The 27,942-nt window shown below is 39.0% G+C and overlaps 1 protein-coding gene across 3 annotated transcripts in view; it reads right to left on the bottom strand.

The window, feature by feature from the left end:
• Positions 1-3,353: 3,353 nt before the first annotated feature.
• Positions 3,354-27,942, bottom strand: part of GHR (growth hormone receptor) — a 128,764-nt gene continuing 104,175 nt past the window's right edge. For 2 of the 3 annotated variants that reach the window (XM_065655626.1, XM_065655625.1), the window contains exons 4-10: positions 20,520-20,649; positions 17,902-18,062; positions 16,676-16,854; positions 11,291-11,462; positions 9,190-9,280; positions 6,427-6,496; positions 3,354-6,170 (exon numbers count right to left, since the gene is read on the bottom strand). In XM_065655626.1, the coding sequence (XP_065511698.1) occupies positions 5,208-6,170; positions 6,427-6,496; positions 9,190-9,280; positions 11,291-11,462; positions 16,676-16,854; positions 17,902-18,062; positions 20,520-20,649 (1,766 nt within the window). In that variant the 3' untranslated portion in view covers positions 3,354-5,207. Of the gene's footprint in view, positions 6,171-6,426; positions 6,497-9,189; positions 9,281-11,290; positions 11,463-16,675; positions 16,855-17,901; positions 18,063-20,519; positions 20,650-27,942 lie in introns of those variants that run through there. The other variant, XR_010607795.1, reaches the window with a different exon arrangement.

Raw genomic sequence — 27,942 nt, 5'->3', positions numbered from 1 at the left:
TGAGGAAATGCTTACTCAATACAGTTATGCCAGAGTGTTTAAGTAATATGCAAATTATGGAAATGGATTTGGTCTACATCTTGCTTCTGTGTGGCCTGAGGGCACAGTTTCCACGGTGGTTAAAACACTGACTGTGTGTGCAATTAATAATGATTAGTTGGAAAGCAGAATTTTTAACAGAGGGAGTTCCAAGTGAGCAATACATCCACTGGTATCTCCTCAAAGTCAATTTGCTATAAAAGCTGGTTAAATTCTTACCAATTCCACTGTGTTGGTGAATGAGAATATTGTGAATTAGAACTGAAAAATATGTAAGGAAAAAGTAATATTCTGTAGTGTTTACCTCTTCACCCGCCTCCCAACTTTGCCTTGCTTCTTTAATAAAAATAACAATATGCTCTAAAGTTTTTCTGCCTTTTCCTCTCAAATGGGGCAATCTGAGTTAGGCACTCCTTTCTGTAGGGTGTCTGATAACGAGCCCCTCAGATAGCATATCTCAGTGCAGGAAAAAAAGACTGCCTATGCTACATGTCATAAGGTTTTAAATTTCTCTTTGAACCAGAGCATTATTTCCCATTCTTACAACTGTGCTGGTGCATATGTACTTGTATTTACTAAGCTGTGAATGACAGTATTCCCAACATAGATTGCCATGATTAACTTGAAGCATTTCTAAAAACACGGCAACTCTGTAGAACACTCTTCTTTAATAGTACTCATATTTTGAAATACAAAATATACCTTTGATAATGTTAATTTTCATTTGGAAATAGTGAACAGCTGTCATAATCTGCTGATCTCACCTCCTGTATCGTATGTTGGGAAAAATATTTCAACTCAAGTAGTAAAGAATAGAAGTGTAAGTCATTGTGCTTGACAAAATTATTTATCTTAATGGAAACTGGTATAGATGGTGCTGTTTCAGTCTCTCATAACAGTAACTCGAAGCCATGCACATTGTCTTTGATGGAGGAAAAAAGGCTCAAAACCAAACTCTTCCATGCCAAGATGTGCTTCTTGATGACACCAGAAGGCAGCCAGCAGAGCAACTTGTGTCCTTCTTGCTTTTGAGAACCAACATGGTTTCTGAATACAGATATTCATATAGACTAACCTCTGCCAGGCAAGATAAGAGTAAAATGTCTTTCCAAGAATCGGAACAAATGCAGCCAATTTACATGCCAGAGGCTTCAATGCAGTGAAAGTTACTGGGTTTACCACCCAAATACTCTTTGCTTACAGTATCTGTCTGTGATGTCTGTTCCTTTTCACCTTGTACATTTTAGCCATTGATTTAACTTCGAAGTACAATTCTAGTAGGCATTTCTAAAAGACTGAATTCTGTCACTTTTACATTGACTCATGTATCTGGCATTAGGACAGTATGTAGCATTATTTCTCAATGTGAATAAGAGAGAAGATAAAATTTACCGGTCCACAGGCTTTTTCTGTAGAGCACAGATTTATTTCTCCCCACTTAAAAGGTGGAAGTAAACAAGTTGCTTTGCAACTGTGTACTATAAGCTTTTCTGTATGTGGCAAGTGCATTATATCTGAAATAACAGGTTGCTGTGTTCTGTAGGAAAACAGTGGATTGCCAGTATAAAACATAAAGTTCAGAGACAACTGCAAGTCTGACACTTGGATTTCTCTTCTAAACACCCACATGTGAACTGTACACACAGACTGCAGTCATTAGGCATGTGATTGAGATGCACTGCTGCTGTAGGTGGGAAGGAGCTCAAGCCGGCTTTTCACAGTGCCTTTTAGCTGGCCTTGGTGATAGTTACCCCCAAGAGGTCATTACGCTATGTCCCTATGAACACACACCTACCCTGAGCTGTGTATTCCTCCTGTTTATTGTCTGCATGAGTGAGCTGCACGAGGGAGCTGTTTTTGCCAAGAAGATATTCCTGGGAAGATCATTCTAGCTCCTCCCTCCTTTCTCTTGGTGGTGTGGTCCTGCCTTTCCTCCCTAGTGTTCATCTGGGACTGCTCAATCAGTTTAACTTGTTAATCAACAGAAGGTAACTTCTGATACTTGCTTTCGTGATATTCTCAGGTTTCAGAACATCGGATCAGCTCATGGACGGGCACTGGCAGAGAGCACTGGAGTAGTAAGAGTGGAGTTCCCCACATGGCAGTGGTGGACCATTGTCTTCACTGCTGTTTCTTAAAGTCCAGCTGTGAATTCTCCAACTCCCACTGAAGCTCAGGTATTTTTAGAGCCTTATAAAAGGCTTAAGCCTTCTGAAGCTTAGTCCTTCAAGCAGGAGGTATAAGCAAGCATGTTTACTCATTGTTATAGTTTATTTGTACTGACAAAGTTGTTTCTACAGGCAGTATAAACTGTAAGAGAAAACCAATGCCCCTCTCTGGCTTACCTTGTCCAATGGTTCAGCTCACGTGAAATACACATCAAGACACCTTAATTAACAAATACACTTGGTGTTTGAATGTGAGGAAGATGTCCATGCTCCCATTCTAGTCTGAAGAGTGGAGGGCCCTAATCAGATTACCTAAAGGAGAAACCCATATCTGGTCAGTGAAGAAGATCTTGAGGCTATTAAGTGTAATGGTAACTTAGACCTTCCTGACACAAAGATGTTTACATTCCTGGAGCTATTTCTTGCACTGGGGATCAATTCAGCTGCCAAACATGGGCATCTACCATCACTCAGGCTTTTAGGGAAGAGAATCTACCCAAGACCTGTGCTGCTCTGGACCCACACTCAGTAGCCTGATTACATACCTTAAATGGCACCGTAGGTCTGTGTAGGGGAACTGAATCACACTCTGATTCCCTTGGGAGGAAAAGGTTTACCCTTGTCTAGTTGGATTCCCCCAACAGCTCTCTCCCTACTTCTAGAGAGCGAAGAGAGGCAGTAGTACATTACTAAGTTACACACTGGGAGATGTTCAAGTTACAGCATTTTCCACAGAGACAGACTATCTCACATTTCTGTTTTCATATAGTGCTAGGTTTTAACTATCACTACAAGTAACTATTGAGCTTTGTCAGAATATCTGATTTGTGGAGTCAAGTGTAGGTGTAAATCTTGAACTAGTGCAACTTATTTACTTGAAACCACAGGCTGTTCCAGCCAAAGGTAAACCAGGCTGCTAAATTAGTAACACATCTTGGCCAGTTCTGAGTACAGCATGTCCTATCTCCATCTATAAATTTAGGTCTGCGCTTCTATTTTTTAACTGTATACATATCAATCAGTGAAAACACTGATCTCATTAGGCATTGCTTCTGTTCTAAGGAAAGCTGCATTCTGCATTATTCAATGAGAAATACTTTATTTTTCCTAATAAAATCTGTATTTTCCATTACAAAAGTTAATCTGCAATAAAACACATTGTGTCAGGACAGATCAAAGACAATACATTTATTAAACTTCGAGAAAAACAAACAAAACACTGACATGAAGTTAAATAGAAACTGAAAGACACATCTTCTGACCAGCGTATAATGGCTTGTGTGACTAGTAAAGTACCAAAATGACATTCTGAGTTTGATTGAGGTATTTAACTATTTTTGGCAATAGAAACAGAGTAAGAAACTTGTTCCAAACACACACATAGGCATTACTTGCATTAGTGTCTATCATCTATGAAATTTTATATGAAACTAAATCATGTAGCTGTTAGAAAAATATAGCAGCAAATTAGCAGAATATCTAATGCACATTTACCATAAAGTACATCCTAAACTTAAAAATCCCACCCAGTAGGTGGGCCCAGTCCTGTACCCCTTGGTCACAAAGACAGCATCAGTGAGTTCAGTGGGAGACACCATGAGCAAGACTTGCATTCACCGTGCTTCACACACCTCTGTTCAGGTTACAGAAATGAAATGAATGTCTCTATTTGCTTTCAAAGAAGAAACCTGCTATGGTGAAACCATGGCCTAGGAAGGTAACTTCTGAAGCAAAGCTCACTGCAAAGCTCCGTCAAGTTCTTAACATACGTAACAACAAAGAGAGCTTCCCCACTGAGTTTCAGTTTTTTCTCCTTTCCTTCTGAAAGTCTGCCTAATGTGGTCACAAGAGATGCTGTTAGGCTGCAAAAGCGAAAACCACTTTTGAACAATACTGTATTCAATTCCCCTGTTCCACTTAAGTATTTTAATCCTGTTATATCTTTAAAAATGAACTGCTGGCTAACTCCTGAAGTCCTTATTTTTTTTAATCAAGACTTTATGTGATGTGAACTAATAAATGTAGTGATACCTTTGGCTGTAGGAAGGCTTCAGAAGTTGGTCAAATGTGAAGAGACTATGCTGCTAAGTCACCAGAGCTTAAGTCACGTGTTCTCAAAAATTTTCCGTGAAAGTATAGTTGCACACAGTGTAATGCTGTGGTCAACAAAATTTTGCTTATAAAAAACTATATTATTAGTATTAACCAGAATCTGATGAAGAACAGTATAATTTGCCAAAATATGTTGTGTATTTTAAAGTCTTCTACAAAACTTTAAATTGAATGTATATTTCTATATCAGTTACCATAAGAAAGTATAGAATCAGTTACTTTAAGTTTCTATAATATTTCAAAATTTCTCTACACGTTTCTTTGGAGTTATAAAATGGCTCTGTAAAAATCTATTTTCTGTTTTTGCTGCAAATAAAACTTTTAAAAACCAGAAAACTCCTTTTTAAGATTGCAGCAATTATGTTCCTTAGATGGGTCATCATAATTTACTACAGTGTGTAGTGTAATAGAAAACCTTTATGTTTTTATGACTGAAATATAAAATATATTCTATTAATTTATAAAAATCAATATAGATGTGTTATTTATTCAAGTTACCTTTTTTTTTCACCTATACGTTCAGTTCCCAATTACTGATATAAAGATGTCTGCCAACAGCACAGTTTTTACTAAATTCTTTTACTTTAAACCACCTGATTTTTAGCTTTATCAAAATGCATGATTTACTGTACATTAAACATAGTCATTTCAATCTTTAGTATCACAAAAATCAACACCCACAAGACAGTCACTACTAGTAAAACATTCTCAAGACAAATTCATAGATAATATTTACAGAACACAATAGGAATATTTTGATGAATATTTCATGTTGCAACATTTCAGATAAAACTATAAGAACCATGAGAAACTTTTAGACTTCATTTTGGTTTCAGTATACAAGCTGACTCTGCTGTGAAATACTATACACACCTAGTCAAAGAAGAGCTACGGCATGATTTTGTTCAGCTGGTCTGTGCTCACGTAGCCACAAGACACGTTGAATTCCTTGTCTGGCACAGGCAGTGCGGTTGCGTTGAGCACAAGGCCTTGTGGAGAGTGGACGATATGAATAGATGTGTAGTCTGGGACAGGCACCTCTGGACTTGGGGTTTCTGCTGTTGAAGCTCCAAGATTGATGCCAGTAGTGGTAAGGCTTTCTGTGGTGAAGTAAGTGTCCTCGTTACAGATTTGCTCCTGAACACGTGGCTCATCCTCTTCATGGGAAATCACAGCAATACATTTTTTCACATCTGCCTCACAGAAGTAGGCATTGTCCATGGTGAAGTTTTGTTCTGTGCAGCCTTCACACCGTGCTCTTGCCACCTTGGATTTCTGCCCTGGTGAAAGCACAACACTGCCTGCTGGAGTAATATCACTCACTTGCGCGTAAAAGTCAGTATTTGTCAATGAATTCTGGTTACTCAGCTGGGTATGGGCCGATGGACTAGCTGTGTCAATGCTGTCTGCGAAAGGTGGCCATGGCTGGCTATTTTCGGGTCGAGTACTCATACGTGGCTGTTGGGTGTCCGTGTTGGCAAGGCTTGGAAGTGACTCATCATTATCTTTTCTACCAAGGCACAAGAGATCCTCTTCTTTTTCAGTTACCTTTTTAAACTGATCAGTATCAGAGATGGCATCGCATGTGTCGCTTGCACTGAAGTCTGTCTCTGGAATATCTGGTTCACAGCAACTGGCACGTCCAGAATCATCATCCTTCGCTCCCAAGCAACTGTGTGATTTCAGATGGTCTTCACTCAGGAGCCTGTCAGTATCTGAGACTCTGTTCTTTTCATCAGGGTCTTCTATGTCCAATTCAATAAACTCAACCCATAAGTCATCGTTGTACAGCTGTGTCTTGTAGTTGTCATGGCTGGCTAAGATGGAGTTAACTTCATCTAGCTTTCCTTTCTATAAAGCAAGGAAAAATGAATGTTATAAAGGAAATAAAAATGCTTGTGCTTTTTATGGTGCTAACTTAAGGAAAGGTAACTGTAGCTGATGTAATAATTGCAAGTTTTTAAAAAATTATTTTATGAAAACTAATTCTGTGGCAAGTCCCTGCATGTCATAATTTTTTCCTACAGAATTTTTCTGTCTGGGACAACAATTGCCACCTGCTACTGCTACAGTGATTTCCACTGTAGATTTTAGAGCACAATATTACCTTCAAGAGATCTGGGTCAATCCCTTTAATCTTTGGAACTGGCACAGGAGGAAAAATCAGCATTTTTAACCTGGAAAAGAAAAGATGACTTTTAACTGACTGCGGTCCTTTTCGAGAAAGTTAGAAAGAAGAGAGCATTACATTGCATTTATACTTAATTACTTTAAAGCTTAAATGCTTGAAGATTCAATTTCAAATAATCCTAAGGAAAAGAATGATTGTTTTCTCCCATTGCAAATAAAAACGCAAGTTCTCTGCTGACTTCCTTGTTGCAATCACATACATTTATATGGGAATCCATTTTGGAATCTGGTCTTTGATAATTTAATCCTGCACAGAGAGAGAGAGTAAATTCCTAGAGCTCTGTCATAAGTTTCCCTATTTTTGTAACTTTGAAAGGAACCTGACACAAGCCTCAGTTTGCAGAGTGACTTTCCCCTTTTTTTTTTTTTTTTTGGGGGACAGAGTAGTCTTGCATAAGCTCAATAAATTTAAATATGGGAATAGAAGAAAGGAGCTTGTGTAAAGAGTGAATTACTATAGAACTAATAAAACAGAAACACAACTGCAAAAATTTAGGCTAGTATTTTGTCATCTCTATGACACTTCTGTTTTCTGAATGATTAACATAACGAGTAATACATAATAATGACAGGGTTTTACCCTTGTAGAGAAAGGCATAGTAACTTGCTTATGCATGTATATAATGTAGAAATACATATTATTCTGATCCTTCATAAAGTGAATTTCTAATTCTTTGGGGGGACAAAAAAAGAAAACCCAAATGGAAGGATGATTTTCCATTAATAATAATCCAACAATAGCAGGTCATGCCTATCTCCTCCATTTTACCTCCCTGCTTCTTTTGCAAACAGATAAACTGTAGTTCCCAAAAGGAAAAGTCAACATTCTCTTTATACTGGGTTACTTGCCTATTTTAGAAAGTAAGTTGTGGGAATGGTAGATTGAAAGCCAAATATTAGTTTTGCTGCATTGTTAGTGACCTTGGTGAAGTCCAGGGAGGATCAGAGGAGTCTTAAGGAGTGCTAGAGAAAAATTTAGGCACCTTCTGAACTATGGCAGGCCCAAATTCCCCAGCTGTTTTTGGTTTTGGCAGCCCCTCAAAGTTCTGCCAGGCAAGCCTCGATGAGAGCCAGAAATCCAGTAATTTTCCACCTAATCCCTGGAGCGGCTGTATTAGCTGTGCGCTGGCTTGTGTCCTCAGGGTACCAGTTTAAGACTTGCACTTACAGTTGAATCCACAAATCAGTTGTTCTGACAGGATTGGGCACTTCTTCTAACCACACAGACAAAGGGTTTTACTGCTCGCTGCCTGGAGAAATCATTCAGGAGGGAGACCAACACTCTGCTCCTTTGTTAGCCTTGCATAATTCAAGCCTGCGTCTCCCAACTCTAAAAGAGCATGCCCTACAGCATCTGTCCTAGAAAGCCTGGTTCAGATCTTGTGAGATCAGAATTCAGGAAAATATGAATTGGTATCTTTCCAGAGGAGGAAACTGAGCCTGGATGTTTTGCATGGTGGGAAATCTGTGCAGCCTGCTCCTCTGCAGAACACTCTGCCACTCCTACTGCCATGTCCACCAGTTTGAAGGAAAGGGTGCCGACCCACAGGTCCAGAAAAACTTTCCAGATGAAGGGTCCTCAGTGGAGAAAAGCCTCCTCCAGCAGTCATGAAATATATTAATAAGCTCTGATCAGAGACACGCTCCAGCCCTCAGGATCTTCGGCGACCAAGGCACTGCTTGCTCAGTGTGCTGGCCTTAGTGAGCTCCTGGTCCCACGTGCGAGCTGTTCTGGCCCCCCTTCCTGACACCTCAGGCTTTTGTCATGCATTGTATCAGGAGTCTTGCTTTTAACTCTGGGACTGGGATGCTACTGCAGGGAATGGCTGCCTGAAATTAAGCTCTGCCAAAGCATAGCGCTGCTTGCCTATATTTTTTTTAGAGCTGCTCCAGCTGCACCATACTGTTTTCATTTCAATTATTTGTCTTTATGCTGGTATGTGCAAAACACCTGAGTATTCATTTTCAAAGTGTACATACAAGACTACTGACAATGTGCATGTGTGCACTGGGACTTGACCATGGTGGACAGTATTGGTATGACATACGAGCTGAATTATTCTGCCAAAACCTATTCCTGAACACACATACTAGGGCATGAATTTACTTTGAGACCATTTTGTCGTTTTTATATATGTGTCATTGTTTCATTTTTATAAATGACACAGTTTGTAATTTTTATAAATAATGCAATCCTGTGCTTTGTTTTATTTTATTCCTGTTATTTATAGGAGCTTCAGTCTACCCACAGAGACCAAATGTTCCCCTATGACTTAAGATCTTTCCCTTCGCTCGATGAAGAAATAGTCAGAGATTTGTGGAATAGTCCAAGAAAAAACCCAAATATACAGATATATGTTTGTGTGAAACTTTTAAACAGTATGTGGGTAAAAATAGTATTTACAATATTTGAATGGACTAAAAAAAATCCCCTTCAAAGCCTAAGTAAATTAACCATGTAAATACTGTAGAGTAAAATGTTCTGCAGTCCAAAAGGAAGAGGAGCTGTCAACATAATCAGATTCCCACTGCTGAAAACACAGTGTGTAAATATGCCAGCATCCATGTACCTTATGAGAATGGACAACAGTCCTCAAAATAGTTTCTAGTCCCCCAGATTTGAAGCACTCTATTTTTTAAGCTACAAGTGCATAAAATCTGACAAATAAAAACTCTCTACCTTGTTTGTTTAGACAGCAGGATTAAGATCACTGTTACGGCGAGACCACATGCTCCGAAGATAACAACTAAGAACCATGGAAACTCAATTTCTGAAACAACAGGAAAAAAAAAAACATGTTAGCGGGAGTCTGCACTGCTGTTGCATCTTTAATTTAAACCTTCTCTTCCACCACCTGAGGATTCCAAAGTGGCAGAAACTGACAGAAGAAGTTTTGGTTACTTAAATGCGAAAGTTCTGTGTTAAGCCAAAATAAAAATTCCCTTTTGGTCTCAACAGTTTCCATACTGCATTTCTAAGTCCACTGAGACTTCTTGCAAAAAAAGACCAAGTTTTAAAGTATGATCAAGATCTTAGTACAAACAATATATGTAGCAAAAGCAGCCATGAGGAACATTCTCCCTGCTTGGAACATGCTACCAGTAGTCCTGACGGCATGTGATGCTGCAGATCGTGTTACTGCTTGTTCGCCCAAGCTGAGAGAACATTATTAATAGCATACTAAATCATAGGCAAACCATTATTCTCTCACAGAAACTAAAATATACTGGTGTCAAAATCATACTACTCCTCTTTCTAAAGGCCAAACATTATGTTGTGAACCATCAACTGGAAAAAAAAAACATTATCCCTTTTATTTACCTTACAGGTGACTACAAAGAATTTATGTCACTGAGAAATGCAGTTCAGTAGGAATGAAGAACAATGCTTATAAATGAAATGTTTTATTTTTTAAATACTGGTAATTCCATTATACTTAAGCTGCCAATGTGGAATACAAAGTATGGAGAAATTTATTCTGGATGTAGTCTTAGATTCATCTCATTTGTTCCCAATTTTAAGCTTTCCATCATTCACTCATTTTTTGGGCCAAGGAATACTGGACAGAAAGCTTTAGAATTCTATATATGAACATAAATATCCATCCTTTTAAGGAAAAAAACCCCCACAAAACAACAAACAAAACCATAAAGTTCAGGTACCAGTTTTAACCCTGTGCTCTCAGCTTAGATTTTGACTGGACATGTTTTCAGGCATGAGTAAAGTTCTATCTGGATATGTATGTGTTACACAGGTCCCTAGTTCAATGGAGAACCAGTAAGTCCTTGTCATGTCAGTGAGACCTGTTAATGTCCAGCTGCTTCAAAAATTTAGAATATTGCATTTGAATTTAACTACTTTGCATTTTTAACACATGGAAAATTTAAATTTTAATTCTGTGTTCCTAAAGGCGATACACAAAACAAGCAAGAATAAATTCTCAAATCAAATCAGATCACTGATGCTGTGTGAGATTTATGGATATGGATCAACTTGCAGAATCTGGGTTGTAGTGACTGAAGAATACTGTGCTTGTAGGATGGCCTTAAATTTTCACAGTATTTTAATTTTGTTCATATAAACCTTGACAACTTAATGCAGCTGGGATTAGTAAAATAATGCCACATGTCCAGAGCATTAGCTGTTCAAAAAACTTCGGTATTAAAACTAGTAATACAAAGAGTTAAAAAGGGGAATCTAGGAAGATTTTGAAAGATAAAAGAGTTATGGGTGGTTTTATTTAACACTTTCATTAATAACCTGGCAAATGAAGTGTGGTGGTAGAAAAAATCTGGTGCTCAATGGCTGTTTCTTCTTCTGTTTTTAATAGCACTTTAAAAAAAAGTACAAGACAGAAGCAAGAATCAGAAAAACACTCACTGTCCTTAATAGTATCAGGCAGATCAGAAAAGTACATCATTCTGATAACAAACTTAGCCAGCAGAATAACACTTCAATAGAAGTGGTAATTCTTCCCTTCATTCTTGCAGTGCTCATTTTAGACGATGAAGTATGAGATTTAGCTTATTTTATGCTGCATAAGGTGTGCAACAGAAGTTATGATTTCTGATTTTTAAAGCTATCTCTATTCCTGCTCTCTGATGAGCTGCGAAACAGGCTTCTTGTACATTCTCAGTCTCACCAAATGATTTTCATTTAGTAGGCTGAATTATCAATCTATTCAAGCATACAACATCAATGGTACAAAGAAAAAAAAAACAACACAGAAAAGACAACAAGTATGGCTATAAAAACACTTAGCTGCACTTTGTTTATTTACCTTCAGCACAATGAAAAAATTCAATGCCCACTTGAGAAAAAGATACATAAAGGATTTCACTGAACTCCCCAAATTTTTCAGAGGTACGTTGTCTTGATCGGACCCGTATCTCATAATCTCTTCCTATCTTCAGAGAGTACAGTGGAACCATTGTTGAGAGCCTGGGTTCTAACTGTAAAGACAGAAGAACTGTGATTTATTTGTTTTGAGTTGTACTGGCAATTTTACACTGCTTCTTGATTGCAGAAATAAAGCATTTGAAGGCATTTTTCCTACTTGGAACTGTAAGGATACCATAAGAAGAATTCAGAGAAAATTCACACCATTCATGTTCGACTTACTAGCCATTAGGTTTTACTGTGGTTCAGACCAAAAGCAGAGCATCCAAGCTCTCTGTAAATACAGTCAGTGAAGAAAGGCAGCTGCCCCCAGTTACATGCCACAAGTAGGTGTTGTGAACATCTCCCACTGATCTTACCAACTTGTAAAACACTTTTACTGTTAAAACACAACATCACTGACTTCACAATGCCAAAAAACTTGCTAAAATAACACGTGAGTCTTAAAACTAGTGCAATCTCCACTACAGAATTAATTTTAAGAAGAAAAATGATTTAAAGGCCTACTAACCAGATCTATTGCATCTTAAAAATGTATTTATTTGGGGAACACTGCACAACTCCCAAAATCTACAACTATATGTACAATGTGATAATGAAGACTCTGGGAGAGCTGGCATCAGATTGTCAGTCTTGAGACTTCTATATTAACTCCAAAATACTCAGATACTGACACATATCAAACTATGTAAGAAAACACATTAGAGGTCTTAATATGTGAAATCTCTCTCTTCTATTACTCCTCTAAGAATATGTATTTTAGTTCCAACAGCCCAACGAAAGTATATAAAAATAAGGAAAATGCGCTCAAAATAGAAATCCATGTGGCAGGTGTTATATTCTACTTTTACTTCAGAATCAAGGATGATACTGGCTAAGCTCATCATGGGCTAAGAATTAAAACGCCTGGAAAACAGCAGGGATTTAAAGGAACCTTTAACAATACAATCCTATAAATACCGTAGCTGCATAATCTAAACTTGAGACACAATCTGTTGGTAGCCACAACCTGTGGAGTTCTCTGATCCCTAGTGGCTCCATACTCAAGTGCTCTGAGAACCAAACAGTCAGATTTTGGAGGAGGCAGTGATCCCAGACAGATTGTTTTTCTCTCCTACTGGCTGAGTACAAGATTACGGAGAACCATCGCTCTACACCACAAAGGTTTTTAACATGTGAAGACTATTGAGTTGGAAAGTGCTGGGAAGGGAATACAATATACACTAGTCCAGTCTACTCATTTTGTGCTGTGAAGCTAGAAAGAAATAGTACACTAAAGTTTTACAGGTAGCTTGTTTTGTTTTGTTTTTTACTCTGAGACAATTAGTAGAAATTCTTAAGGGTGCTGGACCACACAAAATTGTATGTACCCAAACGATGGTGGCACTTGGAAAACGCAGTATGGAAGCTAAATCAGATCTCTGAAAAATATGAGGTAAAATTACTGTAGCTGTGTACCTGATATTGCAAGATGTGCTAAAGAACAGATAACTGATTAATGGCTAGGATGTCTCCAGTCCATCAATGAACTAACAAAAATTTACCTAAGACAACTGGATGGAGCAAGATGTATATTCTGGGGAAAGTTCAGCATGAAGTGAATAGATGAATAGCATTTGTCATATGGATTTTATCAATTAAAAATGAAATGAGAAAAATGTGATCACTAATAAAAATGCATGACAGCATATAGCAAACTCATTTAAAGTATGTGAAGGGGTGCTTGGAACCAGACTGCTGGGCTGCTGGACTTACTGCATGCAGTTTGGTCAGCGTACACAGCACGATGCTTGTGATCCTGAAGAAACGCGTGGCAAGCCTGCCGTCACCACGGGCTGTGTGACTGCGCTGCCTGCACGAGTCTGGCCCCGTGAGAGGGGGTGACACGGACTGCGGGGCTGTCACCGGCCCGCCAGAGCCCCTGGGACACTGAGTGACCACCAGGATGGGGCACCGGGGGCAGAGGCTCGCCCAGGCACAACAGGCAACACAGCAAACGAGGCGATGGCTTTCGCCCACTTTAACAGAAAAATGGTGAAAACTGGGAGATGGGCAGCAGCAGGGGAAGGTTCAGAGGGACCCTGGGAAGGCAAAGCACAGGGCTGGGCAGCCATACAGCACATGTTGATATTAGGCTGTACACCCAAGGCAGTGCAGGGAGATTTTTTTCGCATCCTCCAAGTTTCGCATCCCTCCAAGTATCAGGCCCTGTGCCGCAGCCACAGTGCCGTACGGACACAGCGATGGGCTCAGAGCTGCAGCCAGTACTCCGTGTACTCTGTGCTCCCCTGCCCTAAGCGCACTTCGCTGCAGTGGGAAATGGACCTTTTCCAGCAAAAATTCAAGAACATAATCAGAGCCAGCAGAGTCCTCCCTGGTCCAGCCCTCTTCACTGAGGACTGAGCTGTGATTAGCATTTTCATCCTGTTATTAGGGGGATCTGGGCCTGATTTTTTTTTTTTTTTTTTTAGTAAGTCAAAAGATAAGGCCAATCTAAAGCATGACAAATAACTAAAGGAAAATTATACTTTCCAGATTCCCTATCACACATACATTTCTAGGCACTTCATCGACAGACACTTCACTATGAGGTAATAATTCTTCAGTATTGCTCATATAATGTGTGTTTTCACACCTCGTTTGAAAAACAGCAGCCTCGCAGGGGCTGTATAGCTGTTGCTGGTCCTAACTAGTAAACTTGGATAGATATAAGAGGGGACTGAATTTTAGTCTAGTGAATATAATGGGCAATACTTCAAAACAAGAGGGTAGAATTTTAAAGAGAGACAGCGAGGAGCTAATTAACAACAATGAAATTTTTTCAAACTCTGAGCAACACTACATTTGGCTCCATCTCATGAACACTCAACTATATAAGGGTGGGGATTTTATTGTTTTCCAGAACTTTCTCAGAAAATAACGTTGATTCTCTTACCACTGCAACTTACTAATACTTTATTAATTAATATTTTAGTCCTCTTTCAATACATAAGTTACTTATTTTCAATTAGTATGCTATACATGAAAATATCAAACAGGCTCATCCCAAAACATCTGAAAATATTACAAACAAGTTTCAGTAAGGGGGACACTTAGTACAATTTAAGTCCCAGTAATTAATTTTTGTATCAGTTTTAGATACAAAGCATTATGATATATTTAAACAGTCAAACATTATCCTTTGTGTTAAAAACCTAGCAATAACATCAGAACTAGACATTTTTATCTTTACTGCTTCAGCACTCATTATGTAAGATATTTGTAGCAAAGAATGCGAAGAGTGAAATCATTGCTCCAATGCTGTGATTCAGAGTTTGCTATTGCCTTAGGCCAGAACAAGTTTTTGTTCAGAAATTTCTCCTTTGTGCTCTGATAGTGCCTCAGGGAATTTTGCCATGTTTGTGCTTTTAAGCTGAAAGGCACAATAACAAACAACATATACAGGTGCAGTACAAATCTATAGTACTACTTTTCTTGAGGTAAATATTCAACAATTCCTCATCTGTTTCCTGAAAGAAGAAACATCGATCTTCAAACCTTTGCTCTCCTGAGAAGAACTATTCTCAAGGCATACTGAAATTATTGATGGTACTGGAGCAAGAACAAAGCTTTATTAGGGTATTTATAGGACTGACACCTAGAGGCTTCTAAAAAAATTAAAAAATGTACATTTTTAAAGAGGTATCTGTATTGCCACCTGCTTTTGTAAATCCCATAAATACTCTGCAGATTTTCCAGTTCTCAAGGAGTATTGATTTACTGCCTAAACTTAAATAATTTCATAGGCTTTAAAATACATGGTGTTTCAAAAAGATGGATCCAATTTGAAATTACTACATCTCTGCAACCATGAACTGCCCATGAAGGAAACTCTTACCACTTCGAAGGACAGGCATAGAGTTTGACTCTGAGAAACAGAATTATGGCAGCGGTGGCCTCAGTGGAAGAAGACATTTTGAGAGGTGTTTGGGATTAATTCAGCTATTGTCTCGATGTTGTCTGTACAGCAGGTGGAGGGAACATAGAGCATTTATAAGAAGGTTACTAAAACTGGATAACTCAGTAAACCCTTTGTAAATTTTTGTGTAATTGTTACATGTTGTCACCATGAAATATACTGATTTGAAACTGGGTCCATCTTTTTGGAACACCCTGTATAGAGACTCTACAGTAAGTATAGCTTAAACCAGTATAGAGAGAAATTCAGACAAGTATTAGGAAAACAATATAGACATTACAGGCCTGTTTGGCTGTAGACTTACTACAAAGGAGTAGGATAAAACCAAAATGCTAATGTTGAGATGGATCAGAGGTGAAGAGGGGTCCAAGGTCTTTCGCACATCAAGGCAAGCAATCAGTTTGACTGTTTCAATTGGCAAATTTGCCTTTTGTCATCAAGGCAAGTCCTTAACAGTATTATCTATCTCCTTTCTTTCTGTCAGTTGATTCAGTACATATTGATGAGAAATCAAAGGAAGGGTTCTGCTCTGAAATGATTGCATTCAACTGGTCTTCAGGAAGAGTTCTCAATATGCAAATATGCCATGACACATTGCCACTTAGCCTATGCATTCAGGTAAGCTGGGTACAATTTCTTCCCTGTAACAGGAAAACTAACTATATGAGAAGTGGTTTTCGAAAGGAAAACTTAAAAGATTTGTGGTATATAATACATATTTTATATTCTCATAGACTATTGATATAGTCACAAATTTCCCATTGCTGTCTGGTACGAAATCTGTATGTCTTATCTGTCTGGCATAATTATTATTTGCTTATTGTATCAAATTTTAAATTGTAACACAAAGCTTTTTTTAAAAATTTACTGAAATTATAAATATTAAAACTTTACAGGTACCCTGAAGATTCTGGACTGACATTGTGACATTTTCCAAGCAAAATATCCCGGTTCCAACTACTAAAAATACCACAGAGTGTTTCAAATAGCTGAGGTTTAGGAAAACAATAGAGAAATATTTTATCCTTGAAAAAACTTGTATATATCTGACTATTGCTATACTTTCCAATCTAACAAAGGGACTTCATGGTTTGCTATTATTATCCTGTGTGCCAACTGTCTTGACGCACAAAGTTACAACATTTGCCAGAAAACTTCAGAAGAATATGGGTATACTGTTTAAGACTTAAGGTATCATCTAATTAGCAATTACAAACCTGTTTCTTTTCATAGTAGTGCAAAAGTGTTAGAGACAGAACAAGCCTGCACTGTACTATGACTATTGCATAATAAATATTTGCTTCATACCTCCTTCCATTTTGTCTCATTAACTTCTTTGTACTGCAATTCATACTCCAGAGTAATCCATCCCTTCTGAACATCTGCTGTTGGTGGTGGATCCCATCTTACTTGAATATCCCCATGGATCCCAGTTTGACTAGTATTTAGCAGAGTCCAGTTAAGGTGGACAGGAGGATCAGGTAGTACTGTTTAAACAGAGTATTTGGAATAAAACAGGCAGTTTTCAATGTGAAATGATCATTCTTACTGTTAAATGATTTCAGGACTAAAAAAGCATATTAACCACATATTTGCAGATTAAAATCTAAACCTACGAGTCAATGACAAAGTTACTACAAGTTTGGTAACAAGAAGGCACCCTGCCTTTGGCAGTAGACATAATCTGCATAAATCTCACTTGAGTGATTAATAAAGAAGACTAAGAACGTATTACCTATTACACTACATTTCCCAAGAGCAGCTTGTAAAACATTAAGACACAAACAATTCCCCATCAAAATTTAATTTTAGAGTACGCACTAGAAATAAAAACAATAATTGGAATAACACAGAAAGATAAATTGAATATTATTAGTAACTAATATAGATGTACGTTGAAAAACTATGCTTTCTTGAAAAATTAATCTAATTCTGCTCAGCTGAGGAAAGGACAGCAGTGGGTATTTTAGTCACTTGCAGGAATAAATTAATTATATATACATAAACCACTGCTCTGAATAAGCAATAACATCTGTAAGGTCCCGCACAGTCACAATTCATATTGCAATAAATATAAATTCTAGCTTAGAAATGCTAAATATCCTGATTCTGTAGAGTCATATTGATTCAGGAACAGGAAACTCTTTGGTTCCAGAACTTTGAAGAATCAAGATTTTAATGCCATCCTTGCTCACAATGAACAAGGGTGTGTAGCATCCATTAGAAAGGGCTCAGAGTGATCGCCAAGGCAAGGTCATGTGCACACATATTTCTGAATACCACTGGTATTCAGAAAGAGAAACCATGTATTTGCTTTTATACTTTCAGTTTTCTTACAATCTGGGCAGTATTTTTTGGTGTGGATCACTTTACATATGAAACAAAACCAAATCTCTTTCTAAATATCACATTTTTTAGAAAATAACCTTTCTGAGAGGGAAAATTTAAGTACAGTATGAGTAATATGAAAGCTTATAGCATCACACCTATTGTGATATAAAAATATAGAGGTAAAATGCATAATGGAAGCATACCTATTTCATCAACGCTGAAACATTTTTCATCAAATACTTCATCTTTATTGGCAAGCTTAACACAATATGGTATCCAAATAGAGGTGTAGGACGTGTTGAAATAACAGCTATTTTCTCCTGCCGTGATATAATCAGGACATTCTTTCCAGTCTTCATCATTCCTAGAATGACAACAGAAACGTGATATACATGAGAGAGAGATTTATAGATCTTACGAAGTACAAATTACAGATGTTACAAGACAGAGTGTTGATAAGTCATAACTTCTGTGGAAGTGAGAAAAACATGTCAATACTTATTGTGATTTAGAGTGAAACCAAACCACTACCCAGGCAACCTGCACAAATGAGTTTAGGTTCTCGCATACTCTTAGTGGCATTTCTGTGCATTGGATGCTGCTTCCAAAAGAACAGTCCTGAAGAACACATCTCACTGTGCTGGGAGGTGCTAACGGCTACCCGCAAGCACAAACCCAGCTAAATTTGAGATGGATTTAAGCAGCCGTTGTTCAGGCGAAGTTAAATTGCAGCGAGGTGTGAAACAGTGAAAGCCAGTCCTCATGGCGATCACCACCTGCAAAGCCAAGCACCGGGGAGCGTGTTGCCGCGGGGAGCTGAACTGGGATGCAGGCACCGCAGCATTGATCGCTCACATGGGGCAGTGACCAAGGGTGGATGCTGCAGGAGACCTGGCACAAACCAACCCAGGCCTGCAGGACGCGAGCAAAGGGAAGAGAAATACAGTGCTGTGAGGGAGGAAGGGATGAACTCCTTGGGATACAGAACTTCTAAAACACAGCCTTGGAACTACTAGCAAGAAACCTCTTAGTTTTTTCCATTCTGACTTTGTTCAAAAATTCATAAATGCTCTTTCTAAATAAAAGAATTGCAGCGAGAAATATCACAATCATTTAATCCCTTAAAAAAAAGACAAGCCAGCAGAGTTATAAAGAGTGGCATGAATTCTCAGATTGAGAAACACCGCTACTTGTGTAGAGTCATTTTCTTATTGCCAAGCTGAAACTACTCATCAGATTCAAAACCAAAAGAGTCTTCAGTTAAAGCAAAATGGGAACAACCAAATCGTTAGAAATAGTCTACAGGACAACTGACAGACATTTATTCAGCATTTCTGAAGTCACTTTAGAAAAAAAAAAATCTCATAGTGAACAGACCTGCTGTTGCCGTTCTCTATCTTGATACTGTCTCTCAGCCCAAACATGACTGAACAGGGATCTTTTCAAAAGTTACAGTCATAGTTTGTTAAAAATACACCATAAATGCCTTTTCTTACTAAGAGCCATTGAAGCTGCACAGAAGGAGGACTACACTAAATCAATTATGCCAAGTGCAGTCTTCAATACTGGAGTGGGTGCTTAAGAAGTGAAAAAGCAGATGCTACATAAATTAAGAAGCATTTCTGCCACTAGGCACAGGTCATGTGCTCAGCTGATGAGACCAGACACTTTTCTAAAGGAAATGCTGTAGCTCCGCCAGAGTCAGAATGTGATAAATGTGTACGTGGTTAGATACTATGTCTTGAGCTAAGTAGGAGACTGGGTTAGCAATAAAGTCCCGTCCTGAGCCTTAAATGTACCTTGCACATTGAAACAGAAATATTTTTAATGTGGATGTTCAACTCACATCTTTTATTGCAGTATTCTAATTTGTAGGACTATGATGCAATATATGTTCTGCTCAACATATGTGGTACCGCTTTATTGTAGAGTTTAGTTAAGTTTTAAAGTTTGTACTCTCATAGTACATGCCACAGACAAACGCCAGGTGAACTTTGACATTTAACTGGTGGTTTTAACTTGGATCTCTATATTTCTGAGAGGTGTCAGAAGAGTAAGTACAAAAGCCAGCCTTGCCATTAGGCTTAAGTTTACTAAGTAAATGTATCATCACCAGTAGAAAGTGTCTGTAGATTACAAAGGTTGAAGCCCAGTACATTAGATGGAACAGAAACTCACATCCTCCTATTCCTGTGAACAAAAGGCTTGTTTTCCTTAATAGCCATTAGTGGTAATGTCTATGATATCTTTCAGGCTAATCATTGTAACAGCTTGAAAACTACAAAAGCTTAAGTGGAATGTGAATCAGATTTGAACAGATCTCAATGAAATGTAATCCTCAGTCTCAGAGCAGCCTTTTCACCTGGACCTGCACAGTCAGACTCTAATCTAGCAAGTGATCAATAGGAACTTCAAAAAACTTTAATAAAAATCTTACAGGGGCTTGTATGCAAACTCCACATCTCTGCACAGATACAACAAATTTCATGGTTGCAAGTCGGGTTGATATGGAATAGACTGAAGTTTCCTATCAAAAACTCCTTTCCCAAGAAATACAGAATTCAGATTTGGATTCTGCAACCTGGATCTATATTTAATAAGAATGTGTTCTTAATTATCTGCCAAGTACCACTAGTGACTGCAAATTGCTTAATAATTAAGAACAATTTTTGACATTTAAAAAAATGCACTCAAAACACAGTTTTATGCCTTTAAAAACAGTATCGCTCATATAACTGTAGAAAATTAACAGCAATGAGTTAACAGGCATAGCAAAATATATGACTTCTCTCTTTTTTCCTTGTTCTTTCCATATTACTACCTTTTCATGTACAATAGTTGTATGGTTCCTGGAGCACTGAGGTTATAAAAATTTCCGTCAGTCCAATAACACGAAAATGTCTCCAGTTCAGGTGATCTGCACTTGCTGATTTGTGGCAATCGCAGAAGCTCTGTCAGGAAAAAATGGCAGGGGACAGAAGGAGACACGTTAAACAAATCCATAAGCCAGACTAATATACTGTTAAAATGAAACTCACAATTTTAAACAAATAATTAACTTTTCTTCCAACTCTTTATGTACAATGAGGCAAGATTTTAATTCTTTTTATGTGCATATATGTAGATGACTATATCTGTAGGAAGCCAAATTTAAAAGACTGGTCAAGCTCTCTTTTGTGCAGTGTAGAAATGCTTGTACCACAGCCTGACACGCAATATGGGGATCTGCCAGCCCTACAGCTGTAGGTGAAAATAACAGACTATTCCAGCTGGAAGGGACCTGTAACAACCATTTAGTCCAACCGCCTGACCAACTCAGGGCCGACCAAAGGTAAAAGCATGTTCTTAAGGGCATTGTCCAAATGCCTCTTAAACGCTCACAGGCTTGGGGCATCGGCCACCTCCCCAGGAAGCCTCTTCCAGTGTTTGACCACCCTCTTGGTAAAGAAAAGCTGCCTGACATCCAGCCTAAACCTCCCCTGGTGCCGTTGTGAACTACCCCCATGGGTCCTGTCACTGGATAGCAGGAAAGTGAGATCAGCATCTCCCTCTCCTCCTTGCCTCCTCAGGAAGCTGTAGGGAGCAATGAGGTTGCCCCTCAGCCTCCTTTCCTCCAAACGAGACAAGCCCGAAGTCCTCAGCCGCTCCTCATAGGACATTCCTTCAACATTTTCACCAGCTTCGTTGCCCTCCTCTGGACGCATTCAAGGACCTTCACGTCCTTCTTCAGTTGTGGGGCCCAGAGCTGCTCACAGTGCTCAAGCTGAGTCCGCACCAACACTGAATCCAGTGGGACAATCCCATCTTCTGACCAGCTGGTCATACCATGATCGATTAGTTGAGCACAGATGTACCTGAATTAGCCCTGCACTTGCTTTAGAGAAAGTGTGGCAATACACAGATTGGTATTAGACTAACCATAGCTTAGTATTTACCCAGCTGAGCAGTTTTGCAATGTGTCTACTCATTAGAGTATCTACCTTGAACTGAGTTCAGGTTTGTGTATATGACATTGTGTAGATATGACCTTGCTCTGAGAGAGATAAGCATAGCTCTAAGCATGTGCCTGTTCTGTCACCTGCTCCTTCTGTGTTCATAATTTCTGTTCTTTGTCAAAACTGAAATGATGTAGCGCCATGAAATGACTGCTACAATTAGTCAGCCTCATCAATCCTTGTGAGAAAAATAAAAACAAAAGTTGCAGGTATGACTCACTGCTTTCAAAGTGAATACTTAACTTTTTCCTGATTTTTAAGGGTCTAATGCCAATGTTTTCTATTTGGCCTGGAAAGCTTTCCAGACAGAGATCACATGCACATGGAAGTGTCTACCTCTCTTCACTGACTATCTGGGAAATATGATCATTTATTTAAGAAAATTTCTCCATAGGGCCCTTAAAATGTAGATACTGGCCAGGTGTTTATGACTGGTGAAATGATCCATGGCCAGGGAATGACATGATACTACTGGACTCTGCATGCAAAGTTCTTTGCAAATGTTTTCTCAGTATCACAACTGTGAATATCAGAATTTCAGACTAGATATAAGGAAGACATTTTTTACAATGAAGATCGTAAAATACTGGATCAGGTTGCCCAGAGAGGTGGTAGATGCCCCATTCCTGGAGACATTCAAGGTCAGGTTGGACAGGGCTCTGAGCAACCAGATCTAGTTGAAGATCTGGGCTGGAAGGAGGATCTGGGGAATTACAGGCCTGTCAGTCTGACCTCGGTGCTGGGGAAGATCATGGAGCAGATCATCCTGAGTGACACCATATGGCACATACAAGACAATCAAGTGATCAGGCCCAGTCAACATGGGTTTATGAAAGGCAGGTCCTGCTTGACCAACCCGATCTCCTTCTATGACAAGGTGACCTGCTTAGTGGATGAAGGCAAGGCTGTGGATGTTGTGTACTTAGACTTCAGCAAAGCCTTTGACACTGTATCCCACAGCATTCTCCCGGAGAAGCTGGCAGCTCATGGCCTGGATGGGTGTACTCTGCGATGGATAAAGAAGTGGCTGGATGGCCGGGCCCAAAGAGCTGTGGTGAACGGAGCCAAATCCAGTTGGTGGCCGGTCATGAGTGGTGTTCCCCAGGGCTCAGTATTGGGGCCAGTTCTGCTTAATTCCTTTATCAATGATCTGTATGAGGAGATTGAGTGCACCCTCAGTGAGTTTGCAGATGACACCAAACTGGGTGGGAGTGTTGATCTGCTGGAGGGTAGGAAGGCCATACAGAGGGATCTGGACCGGCTGGATTGTTGGGCTGAGGCCAATTGTATGAGGTTCCAAAAAGGCCAAGTGCCCGGTCTTGCACCTGGGTCCCAACAACCCCAGGCAGCGCTACAGGCTCGGGGAAGAGTGGCTGGAAAGCTGCCTGGCAGAGAGGGATCTGGGGGTATTGATTGACAGCGGCGGAACATGAGCCAGCAGTGTGCCCAGGTGGCCAAAAAGGCCAACAGCATCCTGGCTTGTATCAGGAATAGTGTGGCCAGCAGGACAAGTGAAGTGATTGTGCCACTGTACTTGGCGCTGGTGAGGCCGCACCTCAAATCCTGTGTTCAGTTCTGGGCCTCTCATCATAAGAAGGACATTGAGGTGCTGGAGAGAGTGCAGAGAAGGGCGATGAAGCTGGTGAGGGGCCTGGAGCACAAGTCTGATGAGGAGCAGCTGAGGGAACTGGGGCTGTTCAGCCTGGAGAAAAGGAGGCTGAGGGGAGACCTTATCACTGTCTACAACTACCTGAAAGGAGCTTGTAGCATGGAGGGTGCTGGTCTCTTCTCCCAAGTAGCAAGCGACAGGACAAGAGGAAATGGCCTCAAGTTGTGCCAGGGGAGGTTTATATTGGATATTAGGAAAAATTCTTCATGGAAAGGATTGTCAGGCATTGGAGCAGGCTGCCCAGGGAAGTGGTGGAGTTACCATCCCTGGAGGTGTTTAAAAGGCCTTTAGACGAGATTCTTAGGGACGTGGTTTACTGCTAGATTTACGTTATGGTTGGACTCGATGATCTTGACAGTCTCTTCGAATCAAAATACTCTATGATCCTAAGATGTCCCTGCTCATTGCAGGGGGGTTGGACTGGATGACCTTCAAAGGTCCCTTCCAACCCAAACCGTTTTATGATTCTATGATATTTACACTCCAAGTCAAAAAAAGTATTAAGGTACAGTCGTCCACATGCACCAGATGCCTCCTTCTATGCATGAGGATTTTGTAGCCTTCCTGCATATTTTCTTAAAACCAGCACATGATAATGAAATTGCAAACATGTAACACAGATCCAAAATAAAACAGAAGAAAAGATTCAAGAACAGTATTACACTTTTAACTTTTTAAATGTTATGAATTTTCCAGCTTTCAAACTTGAACATTCTTTTCTATTTACTTGAGAATCAAATAATTGTTTAAAAACAAAACTAAGAAAAAGAAACTAAATTTTGTGCCTTTACTTCGAAGACATGAGTAAAATTGCCTCAACTGCATGATACCTAAAATCAACAAGACATGAGTCTCTCCCTTCTTCTATAAACAGTGTGCAAGGAAGTACATGTTCTGGCTTTTCCTGTTTCTATCCTCAGCTACATGCATCAAGAAAAAATATAGGCATTTTTGCTGAAACAGGTTAAGAATTTGAGAAAATGACATACTGGAAAACCCTCCTAAATTAGAATACTTCTGTTGATGCCTGCACGTATTTATAGCTAGAACATACGATATTTAAAGTCTATGTACTCATCTCCAGGGGTAAATAAAGTCATGCTCACTTCTTAACATGATGAAACGAACTGCATGGAATCAAACTTAATTTACATTTTGAGTGGTACACCATGATCTTAGGTATAGGCTCTACACTGTCTTAATAATGAATTCTGTTGAATTCTCTAGCTTTACATACAAGCTAAACTAAGGACTGTAATATGTGTGAACTCTTCTAGGAAAATGGATCATAATACAGCCAGAAGTAGCATCACTTACACTGGAGAGTATTAGCAATGCACAGAATACAGATTAAGACTTGGTCTCTTAACACGCTGACTTCAGAGGAACATATGCCTAAGGTCTTACTTTCTTTTCCACTTCCTCATGACAAGACTCTTAATTCTTTGCCTCACAGATGTTCCTTCAACAGGGACAGGAATTTTTGAGCAGGGAGCAGTTTTGTTTGGGATTCATACACTCTTGGTTTAAAATTTTTTTTTTTAATATATATTTATATATAATGAACAGTTCAATTTGTAAGAAAAATTATCTTCTGATTGATTGTTTCCAGTTTCTGTGTCAAGTTTCCAGCCTTCGAAACCACAGGCTTTTGTGACTGACTGGAGGAAACTTTGTCATATTGACACGTATAAGGCTTGGCACTCTTGGGGTAGATCTCCTGAATTCCTGTTTCCCACACAAGTGAATTATCAACATTGTACAGGACCCTGTGTGAGCTCCATCTCCTGAACAAACTGTACCAGAATGTCATAAATGAACACAATAGCTCAGCTGAAAACATTTAGGCATAAAGGCAGCAGGGTACTGAAAGTAAAGGCTGCCAAACTGACATTTTAAATAGACTAGGAAAGCAAAACAAAACATGGATACACACTTGCTCTTTTCCTACCTGATCCAATAAGTTCCAGTCAAATTACCATGAATAAAACCACTTGCTTAATTCGAGATAATGGCTTGGCTGAATACACAGATTCAACAGTAGAAAACATGGAAAAAACCTGGTAAATCTGTGGCTTCCGCTGTTACTACCAAGAAAGTTTGGTAGAAAAGTTCCTAGTCCTGCCCCTGGGTTTAGCTGAAGATAAATGTTCAGCTGCCAAAGAGTAAAATCTCTTCACATTTTGCCCTCATTATGGTACGACCACAGATTAGCCATGGTCTAAACTCTGGCTCAGCCAGAAGAAACTGTGCCAAAACAGTGGCTAAAATAATAGTTTGGTTTATGGAAATAATCAGGAATGCAGATGCGCCATCTCTTCTGCTTACACTTGTTTGTGGGTCACCAGCCGGCAGTTTTCCATCTAGTGTAGTTTCGATACTCTACATTCTTTAATCTTTAAAACCAGGACACAGTACTGTGACTGCAGCTTACTGGAAGTTATAAAGACATGGAATTTAAAACAAAAAAGAATTCTAAAATCTAGAGGTGTCAGCAGGCTAAATCCTTTAGAGATTTTGTCTTTTCTTTTTTCTTAAGAGTCTCTCTAATAAAATTTAACTTTAAAGGGAGGAGCTAGCCTTGAGTGTGGAAGAGTAAGGAACTTAAGCTTATAACTGGGATGTAAAAAAATAGGTCATCATCATCTTAAGGAAAGTCCTGCTGCCACCAGAGCTCTAGTACTTTTGCAGGAGCAAGGACAGAGCAGTACACAACTTGTACAGAAACATCTGTTACTAGTATGGGACTTTATTAGGTGAAATAACAGCGAGGATATGAATGATCCAAAACAATCAAGCTAACTAAATGGAAAATGAAAAAAAAGGATATATTTTTGCTGAACAAGAGGATGTATTTCTGGTTGTGGTAATTTTAGAAGGTTTATGTAGAATTATCAGTTACCAGAGCTTACGATACCTAGAAAACCTAGAGCAAACTTAAACTTTCAGAAGAATAACAAGTTCCAATATGCACATCAAAGATAAAAGACGCCTTATGCAACAGTATGTATCTTCATACAATCCACTCTCAAAGCATACACAATGTGTCATTGCTAGAGCATAATAGAGAAAAAAAGATGGAAATGGAAACATAAACACAGGAACTAACTACATTTAAAATTAGAAACAGTTATGAAGACCTGGAGTGCTATTTACTGTAGCTCAAACTTCTATATTGAAAGTGTATGCTCTATCAATTAGGTTCTGATTCTGAATCCACCAAGCTCAACAAATGTTGGACAATTTACTTTAATAAGGGCAGTTTGATTTCTCTGGTACCAGGAAATTCTGATTCGTTCAAATTGCCCAGCAAAATGAAGAGCATTTGCTGTCAGTGGATGATATTTTAAATAGGTACACTCAAGTAGAAATAAATGGTCAGACATCACATATACAGAGAGTGGGATGCAGTAAACAGAGAAAACAACAAGGTCCCTTCCCAACCAGGCTGCTTGTGAATCTGACTCGGTGTTTGGTTTAGGTACAATCTGCCCATGAAGGGCCAACAGTAAAATTCTGGAGCAAGTTTTTGGGGGAAATAAGATAATTTATATCAGTAATAAATAAGATCCTTTTGCATGAAGTACTCAACAGAAACGAAGCAAAATTTTATAACTCTAAGATGCTGTGTTGCCATGAAAACTGAAGGGGAGTGCTGCAAAAGATAATATCTTGCCCATGGAGTAAGTCTGAATATTGTAATAATTCTTGGTAAATAGGGGGTGCTTTGCTGAGGAACATGAAAGAGGAATAAGTCTTCACCTCTGCATTGAAGACTAACTTGGTGACAGCTGCTTTGTGCAATAATATGTAGGCATCTTTGCGTAACAGATGGGGAGTGCGCACAGTGTTTTAGGGAATGCCAGAAGGATTTTTTAGCAAGTTTGCAGTGCAATAAATGAACAAACAAACAAACAATCCTGTGCTTGGTAACACTAAATGAAGAGGCAATGGCTCTTCTCTTTCTTTTTTTTTTTTTTTGGTCAAATGAGATTAATATAGTTAAAATAATAAAAACCTTGCAGAAACAGAGATTTTCCACAGCATCAAAGTTCAATGGCTGCGCTGGTTTCCCACACTCTCTGTGCTACTGAGCATCCATAGAACAGAAATTGACGTGGCTCATTGATGTGGTGTCCATAAGGGTACACACAAAAAATTAAGCAAATAAAGTTCAGGACTGGGGGAAAAACAACCATGCAGCATTACTCAGTACTCATCACTCAGTACTATTGCCCATGAGACAGTACAGGGACGAGCAAGGATGTAGACATGTGCCATGTTCTGTAGTCTTTGGCGTGTGCTTTCCAAATAATTTCCTCCCATGTGCAGTGGTGGAATCACGTTTCTGTTACAGGAAAGCCATATCAACTGGCCTACATATATAATGGATAAAGGGAAGCAGAGCCGGAGGTCACTATTTGTAAATGAAAGCAGTTAATGTAACAAACCCATTTCTACTTATCTCTTGATTGCTTATAGAGTTGTAACTCAAACTGAAATCACATTTTCAAGAAAGTATGTATAAAAATAATAATGAATAATTCTTTTATCTGTTACGGCCATTGCTGTAGATGTTC

This window comes from Caloenas nicobarica, chromosome Z, assembly GCF_036013445.1.
Source record: "Caloenas nicobarica isolate bCalNic1 chromosome Z, bCalNic1.hap1, whole genome shotgun sequence".
NCBI classification, from domain to species: Eukaryota; Metazoa; Chordata; class Aves; order Columbiformes; family Columbidae; genus Caloenas; species Caloenas nicobarica.
The sequence above is the reverse complement of the archived record's forward strand: the minus strand, read 5'-3'. Positions and strand labels throughout refer to the sequence as shown.